This window comes from Sarcophilus harrisii, chromosome 5 (assembly GCF_902635505.1).
Source record: "Sarcophilus harrisii chromosome 5, mSarHar1.11, whole genome shotgun sequence".
Lineage (NCBI taxonomy): Eukaryota > Metazoa > Chordata > Mammalia > Dasyuromorphia > Dasyuridae > Sarcophilus > Sarcophilus harrisii.
Window position 1 is genome coordinate 247,424,852 of NC_045430.1, and position 14,805 is coordinate 247,439,656.

The 14,805-nt window shown below is 37.1% G+C and overlaps 1 protein-coding gene across 7 annotated transcripts in view; it reads left to right on the forward strand.

Moving 5' to 3' along the window:
• The window catches only part of ULK4 (unc-51 like kinase 4), a 627,906-nt gene that overhangs the window by 133,139 nt on the left and 479,962 nt on the right, over positions 1-14,805 (forward strand). For all 7 annotated transcript variants that reach the window (XM_031940060.1, XM_031940061.1, XM_031940057.1 and 4 more), the window contains exon 19: positions 10,456-10,617. In XM_031940060.1, coding sequence (XP_031795920.1) covers positions 10,456-10,617 — 162 coding nt within the window. The remainder of the gene's footprint in view (positions 1-10,455; positions 10,618-14,805) is intronic.

Sequence of the window (14,805 nt, forward strand, 5' to 3'; positions counted from 1 at the left end):
TGTTGTCAGCAAATAGGTTTAGATTCGTCTCTTCTATGGGGACTTTTATCTCCAGGATTTTTAAAGATGAAAGTGAAAGGGGGGACAAAAAACAAAATATAGGAAATACCTATAAGAATTTTTCTAACAATGACCGTGCTCTATAAATGCCATTGGGAGCTCTGAAACAGATAGGGAAGAGCAACAGGGCTAGAACTAACCTAGGGAAAGACTTCATTTCAGAATTGTTGAAGCATGAGTTCTAGAGTTTCTTTTTCTTTCTTTTCTTTTTCCTTTTTTTTTTTTTTGTAATGGTACTTAATTATTTATTTTTGCTAGGTTTTTATTTTTCCAAAAACATACAAAGATAGCTTCAACATTCACCTTTGCAAAACCTTTTGTTCCAAATTTTTTTCCCTTCATTCTCCTTATCTCCTCCTACAGACAATAAGCAATCTAATATATGTTAAACATGTACATTTCTTCTAAACATTTTCACATTCATCATACTGCACAAGAAAAATCAGATTAAAAGGTGAAAGAGGCAAAAAACCATGAGGAAAAACAACCAACCAAACAACAACAAAACATGAAAATACTATGTTGTGATCCACACTTAGTCCCCATAGTTCTCTCTCTGGGTCCAGATGTCTCTCTCCATTACAAATCAGTCTGTTGGAATTGGCCTGAATCACCTCATTGTTGAAGAGAGCCATGTCCATCAAAATTGATCATCATATAATCTCGTTGTCGTGTACAGTCTTCTCCTGGTTCTCACTTCCCTATCATCAGTTCATATCAGTCTCTTCAGGTCTCTCTGAATCATCCTGCTGATCATTTCTTATAGAACAATGATATTCCATAACATTCATATATCATAACTTGTTCAGCCATTCCCCAACTGATGGGCATCCACTCTTCCTGCTCCTAAGGTATAACTCGCTCATGTTGCACCCATCCAGCCTGGTTGGCCATGAAATGCTCATGGCCTTCCTCCTCATGTCCACCTCCACCTCCATTCCTAGTTTCTTTTAAAATTCACCTTAAAGTCCAGTTTCTACCTGATCCTCTTAGATGCTAATGCCTCTTTCTTCTCCCTTTACCTTATATTTATAAAAAAAATCTCTAAATTCATACAATGTTCCCTCTCCCATTTCCATCCCCCAATCCAAGCTTTTCTAGGACTGAGGCTTTGCCTTTGTTTCTTCCTAGCATAATATCTTGTATATAATAGGACTTAATGCTTTTTGAATTGAATTAAATAATATTAAAGATTTAGAAAAAGATTTTACCCTAGACTTTTTGCTTCATTAACATATATGAATATGAATAATATGAATTTAGCATTAATTCTCTAGCAATTTAGGGGGACACAAAATCTCATTAACTTGGATGAAGGTATTTGTGCCAGGTATTTTAAGACATATTTAAGACATAAGAAGATAATAGGGAAGAAGCATTTATTAATATTTACTTTCTACCAGGCATTGTGTTAAGTTATCATATACAGGCAAAAGGAAAGTCTATCCCTGCCCTTCAGGAGCTTACATTCTAATGGGAGAAGATAATATGAATAGGAGCTAGAAAGCAGGGAGAGGATAAGGGAAATATGTGAGAAATTCTCTCGATTTAAGTATAGCTGTTAGGGGAATGAACATGGCCGAGTGATTTCCCAAAATGGAGCCTTGAAAGGATCTCACCAATGGCAGGGAGAAGTCAGAATGGCAGAGAATGAAAAGGCCTCAGGCACTGAGGGAAGCTCTAAGGTGAGAAGGCAGCCTGAGCCATGTTGGCAAAGTGCTAGGGTTAGAAGCAGAGCTGGGAGGGGGATTTGATTGGGGTAGGGAACTCCACCAATCAATCTAGATCAGAACTTACTCCGCAATTGGTATTTTATGAAGGTGTTTGGGTATTGAGCAATTAAGTAATTTGCCCAGAGTCACATATCTGTCAGAGATCAGAAACCAGATTTTCTAGACCTGGTCTTCTTGACTCGGATGCCAGCTTTCTATCCATGCTGCAATATTGCTTCTGCCACACTAGGAGTCATAGAGTCGTAGTAGTAAAAAAACTTTAAAAACATTTATATTTGTGTTTTTCAAATATCATTTCATTCCTTCTCCAAGAATTAAGAGATAGTAATGAAACATCTATTATGCACCTGTTATGTGCAGGATGCTGTCTGATGGCCTATGAGAAGCATATTAGGTAGCAGTTCTCGCCCTCCAGGATGTTGTGTTTGTAGGCCTGAGTTCTAGTTCACCTTTGCCACCATTATCCCTCCGAACCTTTCCTCATTTGTAGAAAGCTGGATAGACTGGGGCTGGAGAAGTTCATCTTTAGGGCACAGAGTGTATAAGTCTGAAATTACCTAAAAAGAACATTTTGTTCAGTTTGTACCTGAATAACAATCCTTTCTGTGACATCCCTGACAAAGTCATCCTGCCCGAGCTTGGGGATTTCTGGGGAAGAGGCTGCCCATTCATTACACTTGGGGAACGGGGCTGACAGTTAGCCATGCTTTCCTTGCTTTAAACCTAAATCCGCCTCAATCCTGAGATCAAATAGAAATCTCCACCGGTCAGGACATTCTCTGGTTCTTCAAGTTTTTGGAAAACCAATCCCCAAACCGCAAACCCTGATGCAACCAGTGTAATTCTAGGGAATCTTCTTCCTCTTTGGGAGCCGCCACACAGGGTCTGAGGAGTATTTCACAATGAACTCCAACGCTTCCTCTAGGCTGAACACCGGGACACAAAACAAGTTTGATTTTTATTTTCAGGTCTTTTTCGTTGGCTTCTGCAGAATCGTAATTATTGGGCCTGAGTGCCCCAGAAGGCTGCATACATTTTCTTCTGAAAAGAGCCCGTTGAGAATTACCACATGTTTAGACGAGCAGATTAATGTATGCCCCTGTATCTAATCAGCCACATCTCTTTTATAGCCTGCATAATAGGCTGTATAATTATCAGATGCTGAACTGACACCTGGCATAAGGTGAATTTTGAGATGCGAGGTTACTCATCTTCAAGCAGTAGCCTAGGTTAGGGTTTTGATAAATTATCTATCCTTTAAGAGGCAGCCTCCATTTCCATTTTTCATGAGAGCATCTTTATTTCTTTTTCCATGGGAACCAAGTGGTAAAGTATCTCATGTCTTTTTAAAAAACTGGGGCAAGAGCCCTTGAATTTTGAAACTTAAAATTGCTCTGCTTGTGCAACCTATTTTGAGAGGTGGTGGGACTGCCTATTAAATGTTCTAGAGGCCTGCTATCTGCATGTGAGAAGAGATAATCAGATTTTTTCTTAGTTTTTTAGGTCAGTTAAAGGTAATGTCATATTATGAATAGTTGTCATCTTTGTTTTCTCTTTTTCTTTGTATGGTCTTACCAACGAGAACAACAATAATAATTTGTTCATGGATCAGACTACTTTTTTGTGGGTTCTGGGGGGACTAGGCTACTTTTCTGCAGCTACTTTCTGACCCGCTTTTTCCTAATGGAAGCAAGTTATAAGCATAGAGTTGGGATGGAGTTAAGAAGCACAAATTGACTGGTAACTTTGGACATCTTTTATTTTTAAATAAATCTTTTTTTGCTCAATAGTATTTTATTTTTCCAAATAAATATAAAGATAGTTTCCAACATTCATTTTTTTTATTTTGATGAGGCAATTGGGGTTAAGTGACTTGCCCAGGGTCACAGCCAGGAAGTGTTAAGTGTCAAAGACCAGATTTGAACTCGGGTCCTCCTGACTTCAGGACTGGTGCTCTATCCACTCACCACCTAGCTGCTCCTCCAGCATTCATTTTTGTAAGACTTTGTGTTTCAAGTTTTTCTCTTCCCCTCCCTCCACAAGACAGCAAGCAATCTCATATATAACCTACGACATCTTAAAGAAGGCAAGAAGGAAAATGACACTTCTGGCGTCTTTTTTAAATGAGTTGAGTTGAAAATCAAGACTTGAATTGTTTCTTTAGAATTTTGCATATTAATAAACTTGTAAGAATTCAAAGGTGATACTTAATATTCTGAACTGAAAGTCCCATGCTCCTGTAGGATCCTTTTCTGGACCAGAGTTAGTCTGATCTACCAGCTTATTGGAGTATATTATAGATTTTTATCTTGAGAAAACTATCCTGATAGTTCTAGAGAGGATTATCCCAGAGAGGGAAAGCTGGGGAAGAGTTGTAAAGGTAGAAAGTATTCTTTGTAGACAGATGCATCTCCAGATGAACCCAGATAAGTGAAATCTTAGAAAATTGCCCAATTTGTCATGTAGAATCTTAGAGTCCATCAGTTTTATCATTTGTCTCCTCTGATTTTTCTTCTCATTCAAATCACTTCTAGGCATCTCCTTTTCTTACTTTTCTAAAAAAATTTATATATTTATTTGTTTTTTAAAAAATATTTTCCCCAGTTACATATAAAAACATCTTTTTGGTTAGACATGTTCATTCATTTTTGTTTTATGTATTTAATTATGAATCATGTTGGGAGAGAAAAATCAGAACAAAAAATGAAAAACCATGAGAGGAAAGAAAAACAGAAGAAAAAGGAAAAAAGTGAACATAACATGTGTTGATTTACATTCAATTTCCATAGTTCTTTCTCTGATAGCATTTTTCATCCAAAGTTAATTGGGATTGCCTTGGATCACTGGGACTGGAGAATCACTGAGAAGGACCAAGTCTGTCAGAGTTGATCATCGCACATTCTAACTGTTGTGTACAATGTATTCCTGGTTCTGCTAGTTTCGCTCAGCATCAGTTCCTGTAAATCTTTCCAGGCTTTTTAAAATCAGCTTATTCATCATTTTTATAGAACAATAATATTCTATTACTTTCATATACCATAACTGATTCAGCTATTCCTCAACTAATGGGGATCTACTCATTTTCTAATTCTTTGCCACCACAAAAAGACTTCCCCAAACACTTTAGCACATGTGGGTCCTTTTCCCTCCTTTATGATCTCTTTGGGATATAGGCTCAGTATAGACACTGCTGCGTCAAAGGGTGTACACAGTTGGATAATCCTTTGGGCATGGTTCCATATTACTCTCCAGAATGGTTGCATCAGTTCACAACTCCAGTTTTCCCACATCCCTCCCAACATTTGTCAATATCTTTTCTATCATTTTAGCTAATTGCAGAGGTATGAAGTGGTATCTAAGAGTTGTTTTAATTCTCATTTCTCTAATGGTGATTTAGAACATTTTTCATATGAGCATAGATGGCTTTAATTTCTTCACCTGAAAATTGTCTGTTCATATCCTTTGATCCTTTATCAATTGAGGAATGACTTATATTCTTATAAATTTGACACAGTTCTTTATATATTTTAGAAATAAGGGCTTTATCAGAAAGACTGTCTATAAATTTTTTTTTCTCAGCTTAGTGCTTCCCTTCTAATTTTGGCTGTGTTGATTTTGTTTGTACAAAACTTTTCTTAATTTAACATAATTGTTGTTGTCCATTTTGCATTTCAAAATTTCTCTAGTTCTTGTTGGCCTTATTCAATTCCTCCCTTCTCCAAAGAGGTAAACTATCCTTTGCTCTTTAATTTGCTTATAGTATTACTCTTTATGCCTAAATCATATACCCATTTTGACCTTATTTTGATATGGGTGTGAGATGCAGGTCTTTGCTCAGTTTCTGACATATGATTTTTGTGAAATAGTGAGTTCTTATCCCAGAAGCTGGAGTTGTGAGGTTTATTTTGATAATAACTACTAGACTGTAGCTGTTGATTATTGTGTCATATGTATCTAACCTACTCCTTCATCCCACCACTCTTACTTCTTAGCCAGTACAATATGTTTTTGATGATTGCTAATGCATCTCTTTTTCCCTTTTCCTCCCTTGTAATCTTGGTCCTACAGATTTTGTTTTCAGATATAATTTCCATTTTGGAAGGTTTATAATTTTGATACACTCAGACCCTTTAGAGAAAAAACTTATAAATCCAATAGTAATAGACAAGAAAAGGAGGTCACTTAAAATTTTAAATGGAAGTCTTAATATTTGTTTTTTTATGAATTATAAAAGTACTGATCCTCATAGTTTACAATGTTCATTTTTTTATATTTTTAAATTTGTTCTTTTTTCTAGATAGGTTTCAATCTAATTATAGTAAATCTGATTTTTAAGCCATAACTCTACTAGATGTTAGAAATACATAATCTCTTTAAAGCATAACTTTTCTGTAGGAAGCTCCTATGCTGATTGAAGGTACATTGAATTCCAAATTAATACCTCTTTTTTTCCTCATTTAAATCTTAAAGAAAAACTGAATTGAAAGTGGTTTTTTTAAAAAAAAGATTTTATTTGATAATTTTATTTCAAATACTGTAGAATTCATTCATGGATATAATTCATCTTGTACAGAGTTCATAGTCCTAGGACATCTAAATGTAGTCTGTGTTTGAAAACTCCTTAATCACATCTTTTAGATCCATCCTTCTTACCTCCCCAACTATCATGGCCTTAATTCCTATAATATGACAATATGGTACCTTCCTTTACAGGGCTAAATATTAGTTTAGCTCATTCTCTCTTTCCACAGAGTTAATTAACCAGAAAATGGTACAAGTCTTGATGTTTATATACTTAGATCCCAGAGGAGCTAAGAAAGCTAATCTCAGATGGCAGTAAATTGAATTAGTGTGACAGCCTCATTGAGTTTATAGAGCACAATAAATGTCCCCCACCCCTTTATCCCACCTCCTTTTTAGCCAAGGCATTGAAATGATTGGTTTTCTGGCATAAAAATGGCTTATTCATCTAAATGTTCTAGGCTCCTCTCCCCCCAAAAAGTTTTGCTTATAAATAAAAGTGTGTTAAATACATTATTTAATCTACATTGTTACAAGTATCAGAATGGGTGAGTACTTATATATAAATAGGATGTCCCCAAAGCCTTAGTTCTGTTTAAAACCTAAAACTTAAATGGTTTTAAGAGACAAGTACAGTCCTACTGCACTAAGACATTTAGAATGCCTTGAATATGCCAGATGTAATTACATTACATAAGCAATTTATTGTATAAGAACATTCAGTAAAATAAACATTTATGTCCTCTGAAAATTTGATGAGCCTGTTTGGATAGACTATGGTCCTAACCAAGGTCACAATTAGATATGTAAATAGCTTAAGGAACAATTGGATTCACAGATGTTCCGAGATTGTCTCTTAATTCCTTTGACCATTTTGGGCTGCCTGGGTCAGGGACTTCAATAAGTACAAATCAGTCACCACAACGGGGAAAATCAATTCAAATTTCATGTTATCTCCACAGTGGGTTAGCAACTTCAGCATCTTTTGTGCATCTGAGAACAGTGAGTGCCGGAGAATGATTGCACCTTTAGGGCACAGGCTGCTGCCCAAAAGAAAAGCTGGTTTGGCCTTGCTTTGACAGGAAGAGATTTGAGTTCTCTACCTTAGTAATGTGCAGTGAAGGGGCCCGATTTGTTAAACATGAGGGGATTCTCCACAGCTGCTCATCAGCAGAGTTGGTGGTAGAGACATCAGTAGCCCATGACCCTGCCTCCAGAACAGCACCTGTGAGAAATCACTAGTTCATCTGCATTCTTTTATTCTAAGGAAAACAGCAAGTTAGAGTCTTCCCATGTCATCCTACCACTTTTCCACGGATCTCTGTAATTTTATATGTTAAAGTACTTCAGCACTGAATGTCTCCTTTCCTTTTCACTTAGAGATAAAGAGAAAGCACAGAAGATTATGTATATTCTTAATTATATGTAAACGGTCACTTATGTGACTGCTTTGCCATTTGTCTGTTCACCATTATGTTGTGCATAATGATTTGTGAACATATGTATTGCTATTTCTTCCATTAGTATGTAGCCATGATACTGAACATTAATCCCAGCAATCAGAGAGATACTTGGATTTTTTTGGGGGAAGGGGGGGCGGTATATGGAAGGTGGGAGGGAATCTAAGGGAAAAATCAATTAAATTTGGCCATTATGAGACATTATGAGTATAAAGTTATGTGTGTTACAGAGCTGACAGACCAAGTCCCCGGAGTGCATGTGTTCCTTTTTCCCTTATTAAATCACCATCCAAGTTATGAGTGACATGGGAATCAATAGAGTAGGACGTTGCTGTTGTGGCTGTAAAGATAGCATCCCATTGCCGGTGATTTTAGGAGCAAATATTGGAGAGATATTTCACCTCAAAAGTTTTTAAACTACTTATCAGCAATGGCATCGCATAATTATAATTACTCTAGCATTAGCTTTCAATTAGTAGAAGGGAATAATTTTTCCCTAGAGATGTGGCACTCACAGACATTCGCATCATGTTTTAAAGTCATATTAAGTCATAGCATTTTTTTAAAATAAAAATTGTTTTGGATATAACATAAAGCATAATTCTTGTCAAGATATGTCACAACTCTTAATTCTAGCCCTTCCGTTTTATGAAAGTAATAGAAAATAAAGAATGACAAAAGAAAAATGCTGGCTCAACAGCACCAGATCAAATACACTTTGGGGTGACATATTAGCAGTCATCTCCCAACAACCAAATATTTGCCTTTCTATTTATAGTATCATGTATTTAGAGTGGATATATCTACTCCTAGCTTTTTATACAAACTTGTTAGGGTCCTACTATTCAGAAATAAAGACATTTTTACTGATATAAGACCAAACATTGTCCATCACAAACTCTCTTGTAACATCATTCGATCATTTTGGATTCACCTTGATGTAGTGAATATTATATACACCCATGACTTTCCAATAAGATGAATTGTTTGTTATATACAGCTTCAGGATTATATAGTGATGTCCCTAACAGCTTTGGATATTTTAGGATAAAAGAGGGCTAGTATTTTAGTTATAAGTATGGTCACACTGACTTCTTCATATCTATTCCTTACTCCTCTGTTAGACACAAGCCAAGTCAAGCAGTAAAACCTATTACATCCACTGAGTCCAGTGCAGAGACAGCTATCCTGATAGGTTTTCAAGTTATTTACCTTTTTGTATATGTAATGGAGGCCTAATTTGCTACAGTAGCAAATTTGTAATTTTTTTAATTCCAAATTTATTTTATTTGAAAGTAATTCTTGGAATGTTGAAAATTATTTTAATATATAAATGGAAAAAATTTAAAATAGTTTAAAAAGTATTTATCATGTTATTTATTTATCAAGAAAAGTGCTTCTTGGACATATGATAGACATAATTTAGTTTTTTTTGAGAGATAGGATTTCTTTGGTGTGTATATTCCCTCTACTAATGGGTTATGATGTCTTATCAGAGGGTGTTGTGGTTGCTGGCATTGAAAAAAATTCTTTAACTGCTGTTGACATATCTTTTAAAATCGACCTCACACTTGAGCTGTACAGATCATCCATGGGTACAAGCATAATTCCTTCTGAGCTCAGGAGGACTTCCCAGACCCTGTCCATCTTTAGCATGAACTTTGAGAACCCAGGAAAGTTAAAAAAAAAAACAATTCCTCTCTTGAAGGAGGCAACATAGAAGTAAAGAGAAACATTCAGGTATCTGTTGAATAGAAGGATATCACTCTGGAGGGAAAGCCTCCAGTGATTGGGGAAGGCTGGGATAGGAATTATAAATGGTTGGTCATTTGCACAAGATGGAAGTTTGAGGTAAGTCCTGGCTGAAGCCAGAGATGTCAAAGGTAGGAAGTGAGGGTGGAAAGCCTTCTGGGTATGGGCTTTTTTCTGGTTAAACATAGATGTGCACAGTCCCTCCCTTTTTCAGCATTTTTGGAGGTCCTCCAAATGGATGTGATTAAATGACCACCATTTGCATGACCATGCATGTCTTCTTAGCCACATTGGAAAATTTTGAGCCAAATATTTTTATTTTTTGTTAACATACTTTTGTCCCCAGCTTATCAGGAGTCTCTGTGCAGATTTAACTTGGAAAAAAAAATGATTATTCACTTTTTCTTCTGAGTAATGCTTATTCATCTTTAAGGTAGTAAGTACATTTCTGTGCAGCCCAGCTGTTATGCAAGACTAATTGGTCAACCCTGGGAGGGATGCTGCTGCACCTGCTAACCTGCTGTCACTTCTGGGGGCCTTCCTCCACTTTGGGAGCCTCAATGAAATATCATTTTCATTCCAGTTATCTTCCAAATCATATCTGACTTGCTTTGTTTTCCTAGGATTTTTCTCTTAGGTTGGGTTTTTATATTTTGGGAAAAGGAATGAGATTTATTTCAGTCATTTCTTGTGCTAGAACCAGTAGCTAAATGAGTTACTTATGGGGTATTAGAGTTCCCCAGTAATCCAAAAGAATTAACATTCCTCTCAAAATAGCAAACTGACACCCAGGTAAGAGTTTACTCATCTGTATTTTGGGGGATTTTTCTTCTGGATTTTTCCTTCATCATATCTCTATGAATTATGAAAATATGAATATGTTTCTGATATAAAATCATAATTTTCCTTTTTCTCCTGTCTTTCTCTAGGAAGAACGTATTGTGAATCATATGGCAGCAAAAATTATTGAGAACGTCTGTACTACTTTTTCTGTCCAAGCCCAAGGCTTTATCACAGGGGAAATTGGACCGGTTTTATGGTACCTCTTCAAACATTCCACTATAGACTCTCTAAGGATAACAGCTATATCGGTGAGATTCCCTCTGTATTGCCATGTTCTCGGGATTCATTAGTATGAATTCACACTGAGTGAATTTTGTGGTGACAGAAGGGTGGGGATGTGAATGAAGATGCTTGGGCATCCATAATAAGACCAGAGAAATCATATTTTCCTTCTGCTCAGATGGGAAATCTACCAAGGGATTGGTGGGAAGTTTTTCTTTTCTATTTTGATGAATTAAATATTTTATTTCCCCCAATTACATGTAAAAATAACTTTTAACATTTGGTGCATAAAACTTTGAGTTCCTGATTCTGTCACCTCCCTTTTTTTCCCCTCCCTGTTCATTGAGGAGGCAAGCAATTTGGCATAGGTTGCGCAGTGTTGCAAAACACATTTCCATATTAGCCATATTGTGAAAGAAAATACAGTCCACAAAAAAAGCTGAAGAAAAATTTTAAAAGTTAAAGAAATATGCTTTGATCAGAATTCAGACTCTTAGCAATTTTTTTTTCCTTTGGAGATGGATTGCATTTTTCCTCAAAACTCCTTAGGGCATTGCCTTGGATCACTATATTGCAGAATAGAGCTGAATCTTTCACCATTGATCATTTGTATTCAATTTTGCTGTTACTATGCATAGTTCTCCTGGTTTTCTCATTTTGCATCAGTTCATGTAAATCTTTCCAGGTTTTTCTGAGAACATTTTGCTTGTCATTCCTTAAAGCACAAGAGTATTCTGTCACAACCATATAGCATAACTTGTTCAGCCATTCCCCATTTGATGGATATCTCTTCAGTTTCCAATTTTTTGCCATCACTTAAAAAGCCACTATCAATATTTTTGTACAAAAACGTCCTTTTCCTTTTTGTCTTTTGCCTCTTTGGGTTACAGACCTAGTAGTGACACTGCTGGATCAAAGGTTCTGTAGCCCTTCGGCCATAGTTCCAAATTGCTCTCTAGAGTGGTTGAATCAGTTCACAGCTCCGCCAGCAGTACATTAGGGTCTCATTTTCCACACCCCCTCTTGGTGGGAAATTTTAAGAGGATTATAGAGGTCACAAAAACACGATTCCCAATAGATGGTGCTGGGGGGGGGGTGTATGTGAGAATAGGAAAATATAAAAGCCACCTTCATCTGTTCTTTGGACCCTTCCCTGCTCTTAATTCCAAGCCCTGACAGCCCGTGTTGAATTAATTTATCTGTTCACAGTGCTTAAATACTCTCCTGCAGAAAACATCAGTAAGGTGGACATGAAACAGATTTATTGATAATAGCTCACATTTATTTCATGCTTTGAGTTTTGCAAAACATTTTACAAACATTATTTCACTTTTTCTCAAAATAATTCTCGGAGTCAGGTTAGCTCCATTTTACAGATGAGGACACAGAGGCAGAGGATTTAGATGATGCTGTGAGATGAGATTTGAACTCAAGGCCCAGCACTCTCTCTGTGGTAACTCCCCTTGTCCAATGTATTGAGGACTGTACTCGAGGCCTTTGCAGGCGGTCCCAGATCAGGCTCCCCTTGGTGTCTCAGGGTTCTGGCTGAGCCTCCTCTGCCCTGAGCATGTTGGCCCGTGGCTGCCCCAGGCCCTTGTTCTTCCTGGCACGGCTTCGCCATGGAGACTTGGCTCGTTCCTCCACCACCGTGGATCTTAGTTCACCGTAGTTAACCAATCCCGGCACTGGACTCCCAAAGGAGCCTGGAGTTCCCAGAGCTGGGTCTGACCCAGCAGCTGTGATGGCTCAGTCAGATCTCCAAGCGCTCCCAAGCTTGTTCTCACCAAGCATGACCCCTTGAGGCCTGTGCTTTGAGCACTCGTGAGGGGAGGACAAGGACACTGGGGTCCTTAAGGTCTCTCTGCTGAGAGAAGGACCAGGGAGGACGGGTGCCCCAGTCACGGACATCCTGAGTGCTGGCAGGATTGGGACAGGCCCTCCGAGGGTCACAGGGGCTTCCTGAGACCCAGGCCCCAGTCAGTCCTGGACCACAGCAGTAACCCCGTTTCTTGCATCTTCATTACATTTCCTCCACAGTAATGGCATTCTTCTTGAGTTTGTGGCTTTGGAATAAGCACAAAATCTCATTGGCAGACGTGTGGTCAGTGCTGGGGGTGATTTTAAAGGTTCCTGAGGGAGGGTCACGTGATCCCCTCAGAACCTGAGGGTGCCTGACCAATAGTCCTTTTATTTTTTTTGAGGAAAAGTTAGCTTTTCATCTTAAATTTTAAAAAAATAGCCTTTTATTTTCAAAATGCATGCAAAGAGAGTTCTCAACATTCACCCTTGTATAAACCTTGTGTTCTAAATTTTTCTCCCTACCTTCCCATCTCTACTCTCCCCTAGACAACAGGTATTCCAATATAGGTTAAACATGTGCAATTGTCTAAAGATATTTTCACATTTATCATGTTGCACAAGAAAAATCAGATCAAAAGGGAAAAAACGAGGAAGGGGAAAAAAAGCAAGCAAACAACAAAAAAGGTGAAAATACTATGCTGTGATCCCCTTCAGTCCCCATAACCCTCTCCCTGGATGCAAATGGTCCTACTCATCATAAGTGTATTGAAAATTGGTCTGAATCACTTCATTGTTGAAAGGAGCCACGTCCATCAGAGTTGATCATGTGTTGTTGTGTACAGTGATCTCTTGGTCCTGCTCATTTCACTCAGCATCAGTTCATGTAAGTCTCTCCAGATCTCTCTGAAATCATCCTGCTGCTCATTTCTTACAGAGCAATAATATTCCATAACATTTATATATCACAATTTATTCAGCCATTCTTCTGCTGATATGACCCAATAGTCTTGGTAGAGATTGCTCCTTCTCTGGATCTGCTGGGAAATTGAAAGCTGCCAGGGACATTGATCTCCTCTCCCTCCATGCTTCCCAAAGTTCTCTAAATCTAGAGGTATTAGTGATGCTGTTATTGATCTTTTTACCATCTCACTTTGGAAGCTTCTTCCTTCTACTGCACCTCCAAAAGACCATCAGTAGCTGTGCTGGATCTAGGAAAGTGGTTTGTAGATTCACATATCCTGCAGGGAACCCTTCCTTGTATGTTTTGGAAACCATACTGGTTAGACTGGGGAAACTGCTTTAGTTAAATGGCTGTTAGAGAGAATTAACTGGAACTAGAAAAGATGCTTAGAACAATAGAACACTTGTGAAGAGAACCATTTTTGTGAACATTATTTTAGTAGTGATGAATAATAAATATCCTATTTCATACATTTGATATATGAAATCATTCAAGAGCAAATCAAAAAAATTCTTTAGCTTTTTCTTCCTTAAGTGCATTCACTTATATTTCTCAGACATATAGTCTTCAATTTTGAACTTCTCTCTTTCTTGGAAAATTGCACAAATGAGTAAACTCCAAGACAATGGACTTTTTTAGGAAGAACACAACAGGTTCTTTTTTCCCCCTGCATTATTTATAAATTGTTAGTTCCTTTTAGTGTCCAAATTCAATCCTGAAAAATTTACTTTAGTCACTTAATATCTTAGATTAAGGCTTTACAATCATAGATTTTTTTTATTACTAAAATATAAACCCTTAATGTGCCTTTAAAACTCTACTTCCCCTCAATTGCTTAGAAGCCTTCCATAGATACTGAAATCAAGACTCAAAAGCCTTTTGAGAGGTTATTTTCCATTAAATCTAAATCTTCTATATGTTTTTCAAAATGGAAAATCTACTGGGCTTTCAAACAACATAAAGAGGAGGCATTTTAGTCGATCCTAATAAGGCTTTGAATCCTGTGTTTATAACTAGTCTAGAGAAACCTTTTTACCAAGAAGTTCCTCCATTTTAATTGGATAGGGATTTTGTATCAATAGAAAGTCAAGTTTTGCTGCGCCAGCTGCTCCAAGAATCTTTACAATGCTAATGAGACTGATTGTTTCTCTGTGTCGAAATCACTGTTGGGAGAACTCTTAATTTATTTGAAAACATTCTGATTGTGGTGAGATCCGTAGGGAATCCATTTAAAATGCTCCTTCATTCTTTTTTGTCCTTGGGTTAAAAAATAATTAAACAATTCTCTTTTGGTTTCACAGAGGATAGTTTTCTTAGATTCATTACAAACTCCATTTTTGAAACTTTTCAAATGCCCTAATTACAGCTTTCTGTAATCGGATCCTCTTTCACATGTTCTTTTTTCCTCTCTCTTCATATTATAGTTATAATTTCTCTAATAAAAATAACACTA